The sequence below is a fragment of the Hydra viridissima genome, unplaced genomic scaffold, assembly GCF_058129835.1.
Source record: "Hydra viridissima isolate aposymbiotic clone 2 unplaced genomic scaffold, HvirCarnegie_v1 scaffold_1, whole genome shotgun sequence".
NCBI classification, from domain to species: Eukaryota; Metazoa; Cnidaria; class Hydrozoa; order Anthoathecata; family Hydridae; genus Hydra; species Hydra viridissima.
Genome location: NW_028324300.1, coordinates 15,017,874 through 15,040,639, shown reverse-complemented (window position 1 = coordinate 15,040,639; position 22,766 = coordinate 15,017,874). Strand labels below are relative to the sequence as shown.

The following is a 22,766-nucleotide window of genomic DNA, read 5'->3' as shown; positions in this document are numbered from 1 at the left end:
GATGAAGCAATTTCACAAACTCTATTCACAACCAGCTTTTTGTATCCTCCAGGAACTTATTTGCGTAGACTATTTTTAAGACGGTCCGAATTTATAGCTTCTTGTTTTTAAGCTTAAATATGTTGAAGAAGCTTATTTTTATTTGAGTAATAACTTTTAACGTTGATAAGTATCGCATTGAGTTGTTATTCATAAAACCTTTTGCTAAACAGATCACTTTCAAGATTCAGCTTTCGCAGCCTCGGTCATTAGCTTCACGCACCATTCCACAACCTTACTTGGCAGGGTAATTTCGGGAAGATGACAGTTGGAGTCAACTCAATCTGATTGAGATCCATAAGCTCATCGTCTATCATGGCATTGATTACGGGAGGCTGGGAAATAGGTCAGACTATTTACTTAATCATGTTGAAGTATTTTCTGGCCTTTAAGATGAGTTTTACGGTTTAAACCTCCGTATTTGTCCACTGAAGTTGACAGCTTCTGTCTTTATCCCTGATTGCAGGCCCAGCTCTCGTGTGTGTGGTCAATAGTTCGTCATCATAGTCAGGAGTAGATTCTCCTGACTATGATGACGGATGAATAAAATACGAGTTGAATGATGAATAAAATACGCGTTGCGGTGAATGACAAGATCAACGATTTTCTTGTACTTAGGGCTGAGGCATCGTGACTTGACAAACATTTGGTGAAGGTGCCAACCTGACAAATGGATTTTTATGTCGTTAAAAAAAATTATTTTTAACTGAAGTATAACAATAATTATTGAAACGTTTACAAAAAACAACGAAAAGTTGCGATTATAGAAATAGCACATCAAACAAAAAAATAGTGCTGATTAAAAGTTTACATCAAAACGTTAAAACTGACATCAATATTTTGTTGAGCCTTTATACTTGATAACTGTAGCACATCTTCATCGCATACTGTTAACAAGCCTTTGACATTGTTCGACAATAGTGGCATTCCAGACTTTTTGAAATAAGATTCATTACTAGCATCTGCTATTTCCTTGAGCACACCCACATGACGAAATAAAGTTTTTTATTGTCACATTGTTGTATTTACGTGCAAAACAATAATGTAAGTTCCAATTAGTAAGTTATCATAAGAAATATCATTAAAATTAAATATATAGAAACACTCTATAAAATGCAATTAAAAGAAAATATTATGACGTGTGCTATTTGTATGATCACCACTGTAGTTAAAACACGTTATTTTTTTGCTTTGACTTGGTTTTTAAGTTTCGGCCTATTTCGCTTTCAAAAACGGCAGACTGAATGACAAAACAGTACACTGGATGACAAAACAGCGAGATCACCTTGAACTGCTTAAAGTTGATACAGAAAATGAATTTCGGAAAGCAGCAGCAGAGGTAATATCTATAAAGTATTAATATATAACAAATTTATTTAAATAAATATTTAATTTAAATACATAATAAATTAGCTAAATGATAGCTTCTGCCTTATTTTAACTTGACGATATGAAGTGTGTAAAAGTTACATAAACTTTTTAAAACTAACTTGAAATTAATTTTTTTTTAAATTAACTTGAAATTAAACAATCTTAGATTAAAGTAAGCGAAGTTATGTGAAGATTACAAAGTGTTTAACTTCTTTCTTTTTCAGACTCCAGCCAGTTCTTTCGTGTCCAGCCAGTTCTGGCAGACAAATGCTGCACCGGAGGGTCCACCGATCTCCGTTAAGTAGGCAAAATGCAGAGAAACAACTGAAACAGATGTAAAGGCTTATGTTCTTGTTTGGTGGAGGACACATTGGAGAGAGATACCAGCTTTAAGTGTCTCAAGTTAGAGGGTCCTTTGTGAAGCTTGACTGGTGGTCCACAAAAGGAGATACAGGTTGTCTCCACGAGCCATTGAGAAATTGGTCCATTAGATCAAACCGAAAGGGCAATTCTGAACTTTTTTTGTGCTGAATTCTGGCTTGACCTCTGGCCTCCTAGGGATCAAGCCAAAAACCAGCAGTAAAAAACGAGAATGGAAAATTAGAAGTGGATGACAAATTAATCCTTACTGGGACAACATGGTAGGAATATTTTAGCTTAGATGGTAGGATATCATTTTAAAAAAAATTTAAATTAAAGGAATTGGATTTTTAAAATCAGGAATGACTATTGAATAAAAGCAAGGTTCCTACTTTATCTGATATATATTCTGTATTTCTGTAATATTATCCCAGCCAACATTGACAGACGGGTACCGTACGGGGCCCATACGGGTCCGCAACTGGGTCCCGTATGGGAAGACCAACGGTATCCCATCGGATCTTGGCCGCGGTTTCCATATGGGGCCCATATGGGTATACCCGCTGGGTATCCCGTATAGTTCCCACAAAGTTTGCCAATTGCAAATCTTGCAAAACTACGTTTATAATTTACAGATAAAATAAAACTGTATATGATTTGACTGTTTGTTTCAAACAAAATAACAATTAAAATTACAATGTCAAAATTGAGAGAATTTTTAACCACTCTTTAATCACGCATCATCTGATTTCACGGTTGTTTCGCGAATTGGAAGCTTTTCCATCGTTTTATTCTCGTTTCGAAACTTTTTCTTGTTTCAATATAAGCTGTAAAAAATAAGATTTAACTGTTAGTCTGAAATTTTATAGGTAACACCTGGTTTTATTCATTTAATATATTATAGAACTCTCTACTCAACACTTCAGATAAAAAATTGTTGTGATAGTAAATGTATAACATTCCTTTAGTTACTGATGAATAAATTTTAATTTTATATTGATATTGTATATATTTTTAAATAAACATATATTTATATATATATATATATATATATATATATATATATATATATATATATATATATATATATATATATATATATATATATATATATACATATTTATATATATATATATACATATTTATATATATATATATATATATACATATTTATATATATATATATATATACACAGTTTTTACATTTCGATTCTGTCTTGAACATGAATACATTATAATTTTTTGAAAATCCTTTGCGTACAACTTAATGAGTTTAGTTAAACACGATGACACTTCTTGTGAACCCCGCGATGCTTTTATTATCAAACTTCTTTGCAGGAATTCTTTTACTTTCATTTTGATATTGTTTACCTTGTATCCTTTTTTGTTTTTCAACACTTCTAGACCATATCCCAGGATCCTGCTGCGTTTTCAACCAACTTTTCCGCTATTTTATTTTCTACATCTTCGTTATCTGACAATGTATCAGAATCAATACGTTTAATTCTCCTTGAATTAGGATGAAATATCGTATCACTATCACTTTCATTGTGTTCTATTTCCATTAACATTTTTAGTTTTTATACCCTTACAACAAATCTGTTTTATCATTTTAAAGAGTCAGAGTTTTTGCAGTTATAAAAGAAAATTTATTTAATGTTTTTGATAACACAATAATTTTTGCAAACACTTCAGCGTAATATTTTTGTGTTTTGGAGCACATGCATAAAACTCAAACAATTCTAATTTGAAGTAACGGTTACAGTTAGTATGAGTTTCTTTTTTTTTCAGAGTTCCTAACAAATATCGAAAGAAGAAGAATATTTTAATTTTTATTTCAAAGTTTATGTAGAAAAATGATGATAAAAGGTGGACTTATTCACAATGGCTTCTGAAATAATTATACAATATATTCAGAAGCTATTTGAACATAGGCTGTGTAACCAAAGAAAAAAGTAACCAACGAGTAAATCCTTTAATAAGTAAGAAGATTGTTATTTATTTCATCAAAATTTCAAAAAATCAAAAAATATCAAAACATGGACTTTAGCGCATTGGCTTCTGAGCGGCTCATACTTGATCTGCTTTCATGGTATTAATGTGTTTTACTTAAGCATGGGAATTTCGGCCTTCGAAATCGACGAAATTAAACGAAATTCGTGTTTCAATTTCGGATCGAAATTGAGAACGAAATTTCGATTTTTTGGATTGTTTAATTTCGCGAAAAAATTTCGTATAATTTCGGGTCATTGAAAGTAACGAAATTGACACGAAATTAAACATAAGTTTTAATTTCGAAATTCGTGAATTTGTAATGTTTAAAAATTTCGTCTTTCGAAATTCAATATAAATTTCGATCCGAAATTGAAACACGAATTTCGTTTAATTTCGTCGATTTCGAAGGCCGAAATTCCCATGCTTAGTTTTACTTTTAACTAATATACAGATTTGTAGTAAATAAGTAGACTATAGTCATAAAATGGCTGAAAACACTGCCTGGTCATTAATGCATTCACAACGGACGGTTGCTTACTAACAAATATAAATGTTTTTTATAATGGTTCATTTTCTAATGCGAAAACACAAGCAAAAATATTCACGCAAAATAAAAACATTACCGCCGATATTTGGACTGAAATAATTGAACCTATAAAATATGTAAATAAAGCAAAGCCAAGTTTGCTTCGTCAAGTTAATACCAATTTGGATGAAAATTTCCAGATTGCTTCTTTTCACACTCACATACCAACAAAGGACGAAGAACAAAAGAATGATCAGAAAGATACGGATGATTCATTCGCAGTTTTTTTAGAAGCGGTTAAGGTATTTAAACATTATCAGACACAATTTCTTCCTGTGGTAACAAAAAATCAAGATAACGATCTTGAGAAAACAAAGAAAAATAAAAAAAGCTTTTCAAGTCTAAATGAGCAAAGTATTAGTAATGATAATAAATCTTTTGAGGACTCAAAATACAACAAGTTTAATATGCACAAAACGGAAACGTGCATTAGCGAAAATGATGAAACAATTACTTTTAAAATGAATATAAATGAAATTGAAAATGATTTAAATGTACCCACGACTAAAGATAAAAAGTCCTATAAAACATTGATTAATGAAGTCTTTGCAGATGTGAACATAAATACACTTCCATCATTATCTAGTAATGATGATAAATCTTCGCTATTCTCTGAAGAACCTCGTTTAGTTAATAATACGGTAATAACCTCAAACAATTCTTTGAAAGAAATTTCGAAAGAACTTAATGAAATAAATTCATTAACGCCGCTTGCCAACGCACCGAGTGCTGATTTTATGCCCGAAATATCCGGTCGTAATCCTTGGTTAGACAACACGTCTGTAGAACTTTTAACTGAATCCGAAAAGAGTAACTTATCATTGCAATTTGCTGACGCAGAAAATTATCAAAGTGACAGACAAATTGAAATGAGTACAGAAACTCAAACAAAATTTCCAGGTATCTCGACTAAACGTACGTTAAACACAGGTACTAACAAGATTAAAGCTGAAATAAGTGTCATAGGACGTAGTTCATTTATAAAATCTGTAAACGAAGCATATAATAATAGGAAGAAAAACTCCCTACATAACTTTGTAAAATATCTGCTGGCTAAAAAAGTAACTTTCCAACTGGATTTTGTTGAGTACATACATAGCAACAAAGTGTACCACGAGAAAAGTCACTTATCTTCCTGCCACCCAGAAATTTTGCATAAAGGCAGCGCTCTTGTTATCGTTGTTACAAATTATACAGGACAAAAAAGTGATGCAGCCATCAATACTGCAATTTGCATACTGAAGCAACTTTTTAATGACGAAATGAAAGAAAGTGGAGTCAATAAATCTCTTTTTGAGCTGCTAGAAATTTTGATTGAGTTGGAAGACGTTGGAGCATCTTGGACAACAACATATTTACGCATTGAAAATCTGTTCAATGCAATATGCATAGCAAATCATCAAAGCACAACACATTCAAATTTAGGCGATCCTTCAGGCGAAGATTATGCCACTTACAAGCTTCTCAAAAGTACAAAAAAATGCTTTAATTTGCTTTCAAAAATGAGAACTAATGGCATTTTAAAAATGATTGGAAATTCGCTAACAAAGTATGAAAAGTATGCGCTAAACTGCGTAACTCAGTCAGCACAAAATACTCAGGACGAAACGATATTTTATTCTATGCCAGGTTCGCCTAGCTGGCATTCGACTGGTATTTGGTCGTTAGACAACGACTACATAAAGAAACTATTTTTTGTTAAAGGTGTCGGTTCATTTGATTACCGTAAAAAGTTTAAAGATGTAAAAAGCTTCGGTACTTTGGAGCAAACTGATTGCTCTACTCCATGGAGCAAAACTCTGCTTTTATTCAACACTATAGTCCATGTGTCACCAAAAACTCTGCTATGCATTGCTAAGAAATGTAGAGCATTATGACCAAACACGTTACGAACTTCGTAACGTGTTTGGTCATAATGAGCAAAACTCTGCTTTTATTCAACACTATAGTCCATGTGTCACCAAAAACTCTGCTATGCATTGCTAAGAAATGTAGAGCATTATGACCAAACACGTTACGAACTTCGTAACGTGTTTGGTCATAATGCTCTACATTTCTTAGCAATGCATAGCAGAGTTTTTGGTGACACATGGACTATAGCAGTCAGTTTAGATGTCGGTCTTTTTCGATATAAATTTTCAGTTCTACATTTGGATCATATAAAACAAAACTGCGGAACAATTCATCAAGATATAAGAATACAAAGTTGGCAAAACCACTGGGTAACAGAATATAAACCCAAAAGAGGTGCGATCGATTACAGCTCATTAAAAATAAATGACAACTTTGATTACAAAATTGGCATTCTTCCAGACAATCGGAAGACTTACTTTGTAAAAACAGAGGGCAACAATGATTCGCCAGAAAACTATCAGCAACAACTTGAATTCTCTGTAGCTTTAACGATTGGCGACGAGATGCATTTTCGAACTCGTGACAAAAATGGGAGAACACCGTTACATTATGCTGTTGAATGTAACAACGTTGCGATAATACATCTTTTAGTAAAAGCAGTGGGAAGTAGCGTATATATCAATGATGTTGATGCATCAGGAATCACTCCTTTACATTTTTCAGTTTTTCACGACGATCCAGACCTTTTACATTTTCTTTTGCAAAATGGTGCTCTTATTGATGTGGTTGACAAATTTGCAGCAAATATTTTTCATTTCGCTGTGTGGCATAACAGTGTTAACATTATTCGCTATTTATTAAACACTAAAAACTCAAAATTAGTAGCTGTAGATATTAATGGTGTATGCCCTCTTACTATGGCAAAGATCCTTTCTAGGTTAGAAATTTATTCTTTACTAAGCAAATTTATCGCAAACGCTGATTTAGGCAATAGAAATGAATGCGAGCAAGCTAAAATCGATAGTCTTAATAATTGTGGCTCTTCTGAGCAGACCTTAACTTATAGCCCGTATTTAGAAAAAGCAGATATAATGAGTTTTGTCAGAGACAATTTAACAGATTTAGCTGATGAAAAACGTCTGGTTGTTGATGCCGTCACACAGTATATGAAGGAGCTGTTAGATGAAGTGGCACAAATAGATGACAGATTTCATGCCGAGCTCTATTTGGTTGGTGGCGGATCTGATTCATCTAGTACTGTCTTAGGCGATATAGATTTTATGATTATTTTTCATAACATATTGCCGTCAAATGGTCAAGAAAGTTTGACGTATCTGATACAAACTGACCAGAACTTGAACAAAAGAGCTCCACTCATGATGCGTGGCCTGAGTAGGGTTACCACTCGCATACTAATTCATGATGATTCGACACGTTACGAAGGCATTAGCATAAAAAATAGTTTTCTGATTGGAGAATGCGAAAAGCAACAGGTTGTTCAATTATCAGCTGTTCAAATTTGTTGAAAATTTTTGAAAACTGTGAAAAAAGTTGTGGATAAAAGAAATAGTCTTCAAATGGATGTTTTCCTTTCAATAGGTGTAGCTTCGTTACAGTTAGTTTACTTAGACAATGTTAACTACCGAATACATTTCAGGTGGAACGGCCCATTCTGGAAAATACAAGACGTGAAAGTAGACTTTCGCATAAATCTTGAGCCCGGACCGCGATTTAAAAAAGCGCTAACCGATTATCTAAAAAGTGATAAAATACCGCATGATTTAACAGCCTTCGAAAATAAACCGTTAGCTCGTGTAAATCATACACGGCGAAATTTTGACTCCATGATGACTAAATCACGTCTTGCAAATAGCAAGTACGCAGAACTCACGATGGCTAATCACAAACAGACTTTACGTTTGCTAGAAAAATACCCAAACGCCAGACTACTTGTCATTGAAAAACCCCACACAGGAAGCGAACTAAGAGAAGACGTATTCCACGTAACAAAGAGTGATATAGAAACCATTGCCATACGCAATCTACATCCGGTTATCCTTGGAAGCTACCGGTTGATTAAAGCGTGCTTTTATTTTGTTGAACACGATAAGAGAAAATCACTTTCACGTCTATCTTCTGAACGCCAACAAGCTTGCCTTCCTGCAGGTCACATACCATCATTTATTCTTAAGTGCATTCTTGTGGATAATTTCTTTTCATTCAATAACAAATCAAGCGAATTATCAATAAATAAAGATGAAAACCAAATAGATTCGCCTTCAAAAGTTGCTTTAAAACTGTGTGACATGATGTTGGATCAGCCAAACTGGCTTCATCCGTCAACAGATTATGCAAGAAACTTTGTGATATCAGAAGTTAAGCGTCAGTTAGAGAACACTAGAAAGACTGTACATATACTGAATAAGAAAGGACAGCTACAAACTATTTCAATTGAAGATTTAGCTATGAGAACGTTAAACTTACAGTGAATAGCAGTTTTACAAATTTTAGATTTAAAAAACACGCTGAAAACGTCTCAGCTGGCTATTAGGCATTTTACGCAACAACGCATTCTCACTTAACTACATAGTATTAGCTAGCCTTGTAACCGGTGGAGATTTTTAATTGTACCACCTCTTGGTACCAGAGAAATACGTATCAAACTTATGGCAATGTTTCAAATCTGTCATAATTATGAAAAATCTGTATATATAAATCTAAATCCATGAAATTATCTTAATCCGATGATTGCTTGGATTGGTATAGAATTCTTGCATTTTATACGAACAGGTGCTAATTAAAATTAAGAAGTAAGACTAAAAAAAATATGTTTAAATTATTCCAAAAACAAAGTTATAACGTCTTTCATGCTTATAATTTTCACCTTTTAACATTGAAACGTGCTGGAGATTGTGGATTTTGTTTAAACATGCACACCTTGAAAAACACTATTATAACTACCATTATTTAAAACTAAATTTATTCTTAGTTTTCTTTGCTACCCAATATACTTAGAATTTACCGGCTGTAGCAATAATTATTCAAATGTTATAATTGAATTATCTCCGGTTAATTATGCAAGTAGTACACATATTTTATCTTAAGTTAATTATGCAAGTGGTACAGTTGCATTATCCTAGGTTTAGGTGGTACATCCTAATTAAATCTAATTTTTAATCTATATTGGTTCAAAGATTGCTATCAATTTTTTATATAAGGAAATCCAGTTAAAACAACTTGTAACGAGTTGCGAACCAATTCTTAACGGAATAATATTAAAAACAACACATTGTCAATATTTCTTCCTATCTTATAACTGATCCATTCATAAGTATTAATTTTAATAGAGCAATAAAATGTAAACCGAAATTTAACTGAAACAATTTACTTTTGTAAAAGTCCATTAAGACTTTTAAAATCTGTATTTACGGTCTAAAATCGTTCTGGAACGATTTAATAAAAACGAATGATTTTTTTTCGGTATCGAAAAGCAGAACGATATTATCAACTAGAAAAACCACTTTAAGATTCGTTTCTTTTCTTGCACGTTGTTTTTTTTAGGCGTATTCTGCACAGCTATGAGGAGAAAAAACTTCGGCTATCTACTAAAAAGTACTAAGTAAAAAAAAACAAACTTTTTTTTAAAATACTTACCATCGTTTTTAAAAATAAGGACATGTAAAAAAAAATACATCACAGCTAACTGTGTGACTTACTCTTTGATTAAGGAATGTCATGAAATCATGAAATTAAATGCTTTCAACTAATCTGAAAGATTTAATCTCAATAAAAAATTTGTATTTTTTATATCATTCGTTTGTTCATTGTCTGCTGTGGCTTTTACCTTCAGAAGACTTTTTACTTAACTTTTCATTGGTAATGTGGATAATTTTCGCAATAATTTACATCGAAATATCTTTACTTCTTTTCAATTTTTGTTCTTAAGGTTCTAATTTGGGAGCTACATTTTGCCTATGGGTAAAAGGGTCGGGGATTTGAAGATTGGGTATGTATGAATATGGAGATGCCTCGAGGTTTTATGTAATAGTAGCACTCTGACTTAAATCGAAAATCACGCATATTTTCGTTTGCGCGTGATATTTTTAACTATTAATGGTAATAACTATCCTTTCCAACTCAAATAATCGTAATAAAATATCATTTCAGGTTTAAATGAAAAAAAAATCTTCATAGGTTTGAATGATATATTACATCGTTTCTTTCTAACTGTCTTACCAACCATCAAAAGCGCGAAAAACCTTAACAATCATTTTTGCAGCGAATTTTATGGCTTCAGTTTTGAGAATTAAAGCAGAGACAATGGCATCTCTGCTTTAATTCTCAAATCTAAAGCATTTCGATATTTTTACTAAATGATAATAACAATCCTTTTCAACTCAAACAATTGTAATAAAAAATCACTAAGAAAATTACTTTTGTTTTCTCTATCTTTTTTCTTTGTGTATTCTTCTACAGCATTTGAAGTACTCATATTACCTTAACCACTGGGTATTATGAGCACTTCAAATTAGTAGATGAAAAATGTTTAATTACCCAAAAATAACAATCCAATATGATGCACCTAATAAAGTATTTGGAGAAAAATGATAAAGTAATCAATTTAACATCTAATAACATAGGATTACCTCTTTTTAGACTGATCTTAAAATTAATATTTAGTTTGCAATTGCAATTCAACAAAAATAAGGTTTCTGATCACTTGTTTAGTCTCAAAATATTATGTTAAACATAACATAATAACATAAAATGCTTGTTAGAATAACACAAAATAAACGTAATATAATAACATAAGATTTTTTTATAACATTTAGTAAAGTAAGGGTCTTTACATGCATATAAATGCTAAAAGAAACGTTTAATTTGCAGCAGCAAATCACAAAAGCACTTTTCAATTTACGCTTTTCAATACATGTTTTACAGTACCAACTCCTACAATGAATACATTGGTTCAGACTCGTACAAAATAAAGACTCATCAAGCAGCTTTGAAAATGTTTTAGCCTCTGGAATACTGATTTCTTCTGATATAGGACATGTGCTAAATTTGTTGGTCTGGTAGTTTATTGATGTTCCTTGTGAATAACAAATTCTAGTTGAGATACATTCAGTTTTGACTTGCTCTGATCTTTGATTATTCACCAGACGTTGTAAGCTCCACATTAGGGGTGCTGTTAAAAGCCTGTTCTTGATTAGTCACTACAGCTGATATGTAATCTTCATCTGAGAAGATATGATGATTAAAAGGATAAATTACTGATTTACGAAATTGTGTTGGCAATGCCAAGTCTGTATAATTGAATTGTATCATGATGTTAGTAATTTAAAAAATGAGATATCTAGAGGCTGCATTTTATGATTACAATGATTTGAAAGACTTAACTTAATTACATTATTATATTCGCTTTTAATATTAATTTTACATTTTTTACATGGCTGCCATGTAAAAAATGTAAAATTAATTTAGTATTAGTAAAGTTGGTGTAATGCAATTGGATGGTTGTGTAAATTGTAAGAAGTGGTCAAACCAGATATCAAACAGTTCTTCATTTATCCAACCGTTTTTTGTTGCAACACCAAGTGTTCCTTGGAGTGCTTGATACCTGAAAGATGGCTTCATGTGTGCACGTGAAAAAAAAAATCATGGTACATATGCTCCAACAGCACTCACACAACATAACACTGTAATTGTTTTGCCTTTTTCAAGACTTTTTATTGCTCCTACTAATATCTTTTCTTTTAGAACAGCAATCTTACCAGCAGTATGACAAACTAAGAACCCACCTTTGTCATTAAAGATGTATCTTTGTGAGACTGCAATTGCACCATGTTGATTAAATAGTATTGATTCATAAGCATTAAAAAAGTGATTAACTTTCTCTTTGTTAAACCCTGATGCACGTGGCATAGAAGTTGGTTTTGGTTTTCTCAAGGATAAATTAGAGTTAGATTTTAAAAATGAACGTATCATATCTTCTCCACCAATTTGCCTTTTTTAGTTAAACTTGTGTGGAATGTAATTTACCTCACAGAAACAATATACGAAATACCTTTTTTCGATCTTTGCTAACCCAAACAGTCTTTATTCTATTTCAATAATAATGCTAACCAGTTCAAATTCTTGAGAAGAATTTCGTGCTCTTGGTTGACAAAGGCTTTTATTTAAATCTAGATAACGTCTCAATGTCTGTCTTGGTTTTCCAAATTTTGGTGCATACTTCTGACTTCTTACAAATTTTAATACATTATCAACTACTTTTTTCAGATTTTTCAAGGACCATTTAGCTCTTGGAAATTTTGATTTAGCATTTATTGGCATTTAAATTAAAGCAGAGAATCACCGATTAGTTGAAAAGTGTTATCGGTATCTTTTTAGCAGCGCCTTAGAAAAACGGACTTAAAGACAACAAGCTATAGAGTTCCTAGATAAAACCTTGGATTAAATGAGCACTCTCAATTTACTAAAGGTCTGCGTATTGTTAGTATTTTGAAACAATAACGATATGAAACGCTAACGATATCAAACAATATGAGTTTATCTTTGAAACGATAATATCGGTTTAGTTATCGTTTGAAACGATAAATAAATGGAAAAGTATCGGTTGAAACGATAATGTCGGCTTTTTTTATCGGCTTATCGGAATACATAAAATAACGAGAATACCGATATTTATCGGTATAATAACGATATTTTTTACAATATTCCAATTTTTTTTTTTTTTAAATGCCAAATTTTAGTTCAAATATATTATAAATCTTCAAGTCGTTTAAAAGCCTAATCTTTACCGGTTTTAAAAGTTAATCCTTCCCAATTGTATATATTATCTAGATGTCTAACTTCACAAAAATTCTGCAAAGAAAAAGTGAAGCAACACTGTTCTCCAAAATGACTCCCAGGTTGAAACTCTCCCCACTCCTGATTTTTTTACATTTAATCAATCATATGCATTAGTAAACACAATCACGGTTTGTAGATTTGGGGTCCTAATATCAATGAAATACCCTATGGAAACCCTTTTAAAGGGTGATAGTGCATGTCATATGGAACACAAAATGAGTGATTTGAAAATCCTGGATTAAAATCCAACAGACTTATTTAGCTTTGAATATTTTACTACGAAATACCCATACATTTAGGCTATGAGTAGCCCAAAAAGTTTGTTGAAAAAAAATTTTTTTTGCATTTTTTTTTACAAAACACAACATATTAGCCTGTAAAATTCAAACCAATATTCTTTAACTGATTTGTTTTCTAAGTGAGTTTGTTTTCAAGTTCTGTTACAACCTTGGATTTACATTAATGGATTACAGAGAAAAGGCATGTTCTGAAGAAAATTTTCTTTTCTAAAAAAAATTAAATTCTCTTGCTGTTGTAGTCAATGACACATTTTAAAAGGTGACTGGCATAATCTGGGTGCAATCGATCTCTCTTAGATCTCTCCCAGTGAGATTTGAAGTTGGAATGTAGAGCTTCTGTTGCCTGCTCACTGAAGAGGCCAACTCCAATTTGTTTCATTTTGATGAACTGTGGCACGTGGTAAAACACTGCATGCACTTTGGGAGTCACAGAAATAGGAAGATTGGTGTAGCTAAGTTTGAACTGTTCAATCTTGGATTCATAGTCAGGGTCCAGGCTTTTTCCAAAGCACGAAGTGACCACTGTCTTGAATAGTGTGAGTGTTTGAATGAAGCCAAGAGCTGGAATGAAACCTTCTTTTTCTGAAAGCTTTTGAAGCTTATCCAGACCTCTTAGAAGCTTCATGCAATCGTTCCCATTGAAATGCCCCCCATGGTAAGGCTGGATAGAGATATGAAGTGATGGAGGCCATTCCTTGGCCCTTGGCCACAGGTCGCAAAGATTTTTAAAGATGTGGTTCACAACTCCAAGTAATAAGTGGAGCTCCATTGGTGGAACAGCCTCAAGGAAAAACTTGTCATCTTGAAATTCAATCAAAGGCACATGAATGACATTTTTGAATTCCTTTGACTTTCTTGAATCTCCTCCTGCCTGGATGTATTCAGAATGCTGTCTTCTGATCTGGCCAAAAGTCCGAAGTTGTCCACAATTTTCAAGACCTGAAGATGCAGTATTACACCAACAACAAGGGTGTTTGCAACTGTGAGACTGAATGCCACAAAGAATGTTGGCCAGCTTTAGGTCACAAAAGACAACCAAAGAACCTGTTTGGCATTTTTCTTTGACTTGAATGAGGTCGAAAATGGCGTTCACATTCTGGTAACTCTCAGGAGTGTTTTGTGACAGTGCTATCAGCATCTGCTGCTTAACACTCATTTTTTTGATTGATGGTGGTGCCATCAGCTTGATTGTCTTCTGTACTGGGCTGTGTAGAGGAGTCTCATCTTCTTTCAACACAATGTGAGTGAACCTCACTTTTAGAAATGATCCACCACCATCAATCCCGAGTTTTAAAATGGAAGATTCTGATAGTTTTCATGATGCTCTGAAAACATCACTGAGATTGCTGAGGCTCTGGCAGTGCACAACTTGACAAGTTTAACCATTCTCTGCCAATCTGATGTTGCTGACCATGAACTGATCATTAAGTTTCTTTAATTAAAAGATGAATTTTCAATAAAAGCAGTTGCAACTAGCATTTTAATTAACATAAAAGCATTCTGGTTTCTTTTTCTCATAATTAATTATTACAGGTCATAAATTAAATGTTTGTGAATCAACATTTTGAGTGCCTTTAATTTAGCATAATGATACTATGATAATTAACAAGATAATAGAAGTAATTACCTCTCCTCAATGGCAAAAGTTTTCAACAAGGCTGACTGAGTCTAATAGTTCCATTTGGAGATGCGCTTTTGGATGCTAAGACTGCTGCAGCCACTTGCTCTGCACCTACGGGATCATCTGTGGCCATTCTTCTCAGGTTTTCATGGCGAGTTCCAATGGTGCAGTTGTGAGGAAGTCCTCGGCCAACAATTGACAAGCACTTTGTGCAGCTCTTTTTAGAATTCTGAGAAGTTTGCTTTGGAATTTTTTCCTCGGATACTTTGACTTGGTCAAACGGATGCTTCTCCTTTCCTTTGATCTTGGCAATTTGGCATAAAAGGCACTCACAAACTGACGAAACTCTGGTTGTAGGTTTGATAGAAATTGACTTGAAGTCAAAAAGCTTAGGCACATGATTGATTTTTCCAGCACAAAGTTTTCCAATTTGAGATCTTCATGAAACACAAGTAGCCAAAGGCACTTTTTCATCACTGAAATGTCTGTTTGAATCAGTTGAAGAATTTTCAACTTATAGTTTTCAGTCAACTCTTGATCACCCTTTTTCATGCATATAACACAAACAGATTTTCTGCAATCTTTATGAGTTTTTGCAATTGTAGGCATCTTTAAATTTATTTAAAAAGCGCTCACTGTATTTACATTTTGCTTTCTTCTTTGAATAATTAATGCCATTTCCCGAAAAAGTTATTGGCTGGTAATTTTTAACCGAGGGGCAAAGTTCGAATTTGAGAATTTCTCATGATACATCGGAACAGCAATAAGATGCATATTTGGATAAAAGCTTTTAAAATAAAAAAGTTTTGTTTTTATGCATTACATTTTATATTTTATATATTGTTTAAAAAAAGCATGTCTTGTAGCATTTTAAGCACTTAAATAGATCGCATTATGGTATGCAAAAGGTTATAAACTTCTTGACCAAAATTATGCTTTGGATTTTAATAAGGGATTTCAAAACCCTTAATTTTGGGCTCCCATAGGCATGCACTATCACCCCTTAAAAGGATTTTCATAGGGTATTTCATTGATATTAGGACCCCAAATCTACAAACCGTGCAATATATATTGTCAGAAAAATCTGAACTAAGTGCTAAATATGTGTACTTCCAAAAATAAAACGCATAATTTTTGGCTTTTTTTCTTCCAAAGTTTTAATAAAGCCAGCCATTAAGGTAATCAAAATAGTCCATTTATATTAACTTATTTCATTTACAAAAAAACCATAATATTAATACATTTGTATCACAAATGATATAAATGTTAATTTTTGTTTAAATTAAATTTTACTACAGAAGATTTTAGCTTTTCTCCATAACTTTTGAGCCCTATGTTCCTTTTATAGTTCATCCAAATTTTTTTAAACTTGTGATGAACAGATTCACCACATTGTTCTGCTACCTAAGCTAGTATTATTGTGTTATACAAAGAGGAGAATGTGACACACTAAAATATGTATTTTCCATGAAACTGTCAAGCAAAATACATCTTTTGTATACAGTTGAAGACTAGAAAATGAACTTTTGAAATCTTCAATTTAAACAGAAATATCTGTAACCATTACCAAGCCAAACACAGCTGATTTCACTCATGAAAACTTACGCAAACAATTAACTATTGGTAAAATATTGATTGTTGCAGTTAAGGTAACATCCCTCTCCAAAATATTTAACAGGGGCATAAATCAATTATCATTGTTTCCATCTAAACCTACACCATGATACCCTCTCATTAACATGTAATGTGTTTTCAACCAGCTTTGAAAAGTTGGCCAAACATATAAAAGCAAAGTACAGAGTTTCCCATCATAATGTGAAGCTCAGGTGGGGTACAATGTGCTCAAGAAAAGTTAATTGATCTTCTTTTAAGTAAATTAAACGAGAATTTATTACATTTTTGAATTCCTGCACTTTTAATCTTTTTTTTCCACCATATACATATTGATCATCAAATAAGTCTATGGAGCCCAATGCTCTTAGATTCCCTGCTTCAAGGGAGCATTCTCCTTCACAATACAGACAGGCATATTTGCAAGAGTGACTTAAAAGTCCAAAAACACTTTAACAGCTTGGAATGAGATATGATTTACTTTCTTTCTTTTTGACTTAATTTCATTCACTCCAAATGTAACAGAGAGAAGATGTAGACATCTTGAACTACTCTCCACTTACAATGCTTTCACGTTCCATTTTATGCTTTAACAAACCAGATGCTACTTGTACTGCATGTTTATCTCCAAGTGATTCACTAATATCTATAATATTGCTTACAGCTTTACTTTTGCAACAATCATGAGAAACTAAACCTAATAGTAAATTAACAATTATGAGAAACTAATATAAATAGTAAGAATTTTATAACAATATTTGAAATAAGTAAAAACAATAAAAACTCTATTGAATCAAACTGTAAAATAACGTAAAGAGAAAAAATGTTTTAACTAATCTTACTTTAATCTTATTTCTAAATTATAAAATCATAAATATAAACAAACCATACTAAGATTTAAGTAGCTGAATGCAGAGATTTTTTCAGCCACATTTAAAGTTTTTGACTCTGGCTCAACATTTGTCTGGATACATAGCAGTGAAGAGGTTTGCCTAATACTCATATTTACCTGAAATACATTACTTTCTATCAAATACATTATTCTACCTAAAGTATATTATATAATATCAACACGTATGTATGTGTGTGTTTATATATATATGTATATATATATATACATATATATATAAACACACACATACATACGTGTTACGTATATTATCAGGCAAACTGCATAAATTGATAACTTAAAGTTTGCTGCCATGTTGGAAAATGATATTTTATATCTGAAAAGCAGTCGTAAATGGGTTTATTTTGATTACCTTAATGGCTGGCTTTATTAAAACTTTGGAAGAAAAAAAGCCAAAAATTATGCGTTTTAAATTTGAAAAATATAGATATTTAGCACTTAGTTCAGATTTTTCTTACCGACATATTTTGTTTACTAATGCATATGATTGATTAAATGTAAAAAAATCAGGAGTGGGGAAAGTTTCAACCTGGGAGTCATTTTGGAGAACAGTGTTGCTTCACTTTTTCTTTGCAGAATTTTTGTGAAGTTAGACATCTACAGTATTGAACAAAAAATTTGCCACCAACATCGAACAATTCTAAAAAGTGTTCCTAATTTTACATGTCTTAAAAACGAAATGAACTATACTACCACAGCAAACAGTTCAGGAGTCTGGAGTCATAGCATGCCATGACATGAGCAATCAGCTGACAGGTGACAGCACACAGGCAGAATTTCGTTGACAAGTGCCATTTTGCAGCGGACAAAACAAGTGCAACTTTTTTGGTTTGTTTCATTTTCTTAAGTCTGGTCCGTGTCAACGTCACGGAAGTTTTTTAATAATTAAAGGAAGTATCCAGAAGTTTCCAGAAGTTTCCAGAAGCATGCAGAAGCTTCCAAAAGTTTCCTGAAGAAGCATCTGGAAGCATCCAGTAGCATCCAGAAATATCCAGAAACATTCAGAAGCATCCAGACGCATCCAGAAGCTTCCAGAAGCATCGAAAAGAACCATCTAGAATCTTCCAGAACAGGCTCACACAGGTTCATTTTGCTATATAAGAGACATGTAAATCGACATGTAATTCAGTCAGTATATGGAAGTCAATCAGTCAGTATTATTAAGACAGTTTATCGAAGTGAGTTTTATCAAAGTATTTTATCGAAGAACATCAATACAAGAAGTGAAATACAACAAGTGTTTCATTACATCAATACAGTCCACATCCAACCAAGACGTTGCATTCCACAGAGCATTATTGTATCATCACAAGGTAAATGTAACACGGTAGGCCTTGAGAAGCGTGATTATTTATTTTTATTATTTTTATGACTTCAAGTGCAAAAATGGCTCCCGACAGTCTTGGATTGGAACTAAGAAAGAAAATTATTGGCGATTGCGTAAGTGGAATGTCACAAAAAAGTATTTGTGATAAATATCGCGTGAAAAAATGGACCGTATCAAGACTATGTTCCAAATATCGTTCTACGGGGAAGTTGGCAGCAGATAACATAGGTGGAAGACCGCGTTCCACCACTTCTAGAGAGGATTCTATGATCGTCAGATCCGTCAAGAAGGATCCCTGGATATCATCAGTCGAGATACAAAAGCAATTAGAGCTGCCTGTATCGGACCGAACAATCAGACGACGTGCTGTTGAAGCCGGATTGTTTTCTCGACGCCCTGCAAAGAAACCGCTGATTTCACTAAAAAACCAGAAGAAAAGACTCCTGTTTGCTACATCTCATATTGACTGTAATGTGCAGAAATATCGAACTGTCCTGTTCAGTGATGAATTGAAGTTCAACATCATTGGGAGCGATGGCATTTGTCGTGTACGTCGACCGGCCGGAAAACGCCTCGATTTACGTTACTGCCATAAGACCGTGGAGCATGGTGGATGCATTGTAATGGTCTGGGGGTGTTTTCTGCTAACGGTCTAGGTCCAATACATCGAGACGATGGAATAATGGACCGTTTCATGTACAAAAATATCCTGAAAGATGTTATGTTACCTCATGCTGAATGGAATATGCCAATAAAATGGGTTTTTCAGCAAGACAACGATCCGAAACACTACAAAAGTAGTCAAGGAGTGGTTTCAAGACAACCACCTATCGGTGATGGGTTGGCCGCCTCAATCTCCGGATCTCAACCCTATCGAGAACCTGTGGGAGATCGTCAGCCGCAGAACTAATCATGAAGGTGTTCGTAATAAGGATCAACTGTTTGAACAAATCCAAAAGGCCTGGGCAGCGATTCCACAAAGTTTGATTGATCACCTGATCGAATCTATGCCTCGAAGATGCAAGGCTGTGATCGACAACAAAGGATTCGCCACGAAATATTGATAGCAAAATACAGCTTGGTCAACATTTTGTCGAGTTGCACTTGTTTTGTCCAGAAGGAAATCAACTTTTTTTAATACTTTTGATTATTTTATTAATTTTCGTGTACAAATAATGAACTTTGTGATGAATAAAACTTGAAGAACTTTGTCTCTAAACAGTTACATAGTTATTTCTCTAAATTGAAAAAATGCAGCACTTTTATATAAACTAAATTAGCATTATTTGGTTGCAAATGTTTTGTCCAATACTGTAGATAATATATACGATTGGGAAGGATTAACTTGTAAAACCGGTAAAGATAGGCAAAACGACATCTTTACTCGACTTGAAGATTTATAATATATTTGAACTAAAATTTGGCATTTAAAAAAAAAAAAAAATTGGAATATTGTAAAAAATATCGTTATTATACCGATAAATATCGGTATTCTCGTTATTTTTATGTATTCCGATAAACCGATAAAAAAAAGCCGATATTATCGTTTCAACCGGTAAGTTATCGTTTGGTTATCGTTTTAAACGATAACTAAACCGATATTATCGTTTCATAAACAAACTCATATTGTTTGATATCGTTATCGTTTCATATCGTTATCGTTTCAAAATACTAACGATACGCAGACCCTTAAAATGAATGGAAAAGTGTTGGTTGAAACGATAATATAGGCTTTTTTTTACCGGTTTATCGGAATAAATAAAAATAACGAGAATACCGATATTTATCGGTATAATAACGATATTTTTTACGGTATTCCAACTTTTTTTTTTTTTTAAATGCCAAATTTTAGTTCAAATATATTATAAATCTTCAAGTCGTTTAAAAGCCTAATCTTTACCGGTTTTAAAAGTTAATCCTTCCCAATTGTATATATTATCTAGATGTCTAACTTCACAAAAATTCTGCAAAGAAAAAGTGAAGCAACACTGTTCTCCAAAATGACTCCCAGGTTGAAACTTTCCCCACTCCTGATTTTTTTACATTTAATCAATCATATGCATTAGTAAACACAATATATGTTGTCAAATAAAATCTGAACTAAGTGCTAAATATGTTACTTCCAAAAATAAAACGCATAATTTTTGGCTTTTTTTCTTCCAAAGTTTTTATAAAGCCAGCCATTAAGGTAATCAAAATAGCCCATTTATATTAACTTATTTCATTTACAAAAAAAACCATAATATAAATACATTTGTATCACAAATGATATTTAAGTTAATGCTTGTTTAAATTAAAAATTACCTCAGCAGATTTTAGCTTTTCTCCATAACTATTTTGTCCTAAGTTTCTTTTATAGCTCATCCAAGTTTTTTAAATTTGTGATGACCTGATTCACCACATTATTCTGCATAGATACCTAAGCTAATGTTTTTGTAATCTACAAAGGTGAGAATGTGACACACTAAAATATGTATTTTCCATGAAACTGTCTAGTCTTAGCCAAATACATCTTTTGTATATAGTTGAAGACTAGAAAATGAACTTTTGAAATCTTAAATTTTAACAGAAATATCTGTAACCATTCCCAAACCAAACACAGCTGATTTCACTAATGAAAACTTTTGCAAGCAATTCATTATTGGTAAAATATTGATTGTTGCAGTTAAGGTCATATCCCTCTTCAAAGTATCTAATGGGGCATAAATCAATTATCATTGTTTCCATCTAAACCTACAGCATGATACCATCTCATTAACATGTAATGTGTTTTTAACCAGCTTTGAAAAGCTGGCTAAACATATTAAAGCAAAGTACAAAGTTTATCCACAACTCCCATCATAATGTGAAGTTCAGGTGGCGGAACAATGTATTCAAGAAAAGTTACTTGATCTTCTTTTAAGTAAATGAAACGAGGATTTATTACGTTTTTGTATTCCTGCATTTTCAATCTTTTTTTTTCCACCATATACATATTGATCATAACATAAGTCTATGAAGCCCAACGTTCTTAGATTCCCTGCTTCAAGGGAGCATTCTCCTTCACAATACAGACAGACATATTTGCCAGAGTGACTTGAAAGTTCTAAACACACTATTTGCACACTTTAGGTCAAATGCCATACTGAAGTTTACTTCTTCAAGTTGAAGAGGTGCCAATAATTTTTGGAGATTCTCATTATCCTCTAAATCCATCTCTACAATGGTAAGAATATAGCATCGCTTCACACCAGAATCTTCATATATTTCAAAGGAAGACGAATGATTTTTTGGATCGAAAACATTAATAATAACTTTTAAGAAGTTTTGACCACCTTTTAAAGATATTCAGAATTTCCTACAATTCAGTCATTTTAACATTAATAATCGATTCTACAGCACTTGTTAGATTCCTGTTTAAAGTAGAACATGATTTTTTGGTTTTATTTTTAGAGATTTCTAATGCATTTGCTAGCTCCACAATATTTAGGAACAAGATATGATTTACTTTCTTTCTTTTTGACTTAATTTCATTTACTCCAACTGTAACACAGAGAAAATTTCCTCCTTTAGACATCTTGAACTGCTCTGCACTTACCTTGCTTTCACTCTCCATTTTATGCTTTAACAATCCAGATGCTACTTGTTCTGCATGTTTATCTCCAAGTGATTCACTAATATCTATGATATTGGTTACAGCTTTACTTTTGCCACAATCATGAGAAACTCCTCTAAAACTAATAGTAAGAATTTTATAACAATTTTAAGTAAGAAAGAAATAAATAAAAAAATAAAAAATTCTATTTAATCAAATTATAAGATAACATAAAGAGAGAAAATGTTTTAACTGATCATATTTTAACCTTATTTTTAAATTATAAAATCATAAGTATAAAAAATCTATACTAAGATTTAAATAGCAGTCCACAAATTTTCTTAGCCATTTTTATTGTATTTGA

At 32.5% G+C, this 22,766-nt stretch overlaps 1 protein-coding gene and 2 pseudogenes across 1 annotated transcript; all 3 read right to left on the bottom strand.

Annotated features, from left to right (window-relative positions):
- Window positions 1-10,137: 10,137 nt before the first annotated feature.
- LOC149893511 (uncharacterized) lies at window positions 10,138-18,359 on the bottom strand. Its single transcript, XM_090087724.1, has 2 exons — window positions 18,165-18,359; window positions 10,138-13,055 (listed from the first exon to the last, which is right to left on the bottom strand). Exon 2 carries the CDS (start codon window positions 12,191-12,193, stop codon window positions 11,864-11,866), a length of 330 nt encoding a protein of 109 aa, XP_089943850.1. The 5' UTR covers window positions 12,194-13,055; window positions 18,165-18,359; the 3' UTR covers window positions 10,138-11,863.
- On the bottom strand, window positions 13,577-15,606 carry LOC149893512 (uncharacterized; annotated as a pseudogene).
- On the bottom strand, window positions 16,247-22,467 carry LOC149893510 (uncharacterized; annotated as a pseudogene).
- Between the last annotated feature and the right edge of the window lie 299 nt (window positions 22,468-22,766).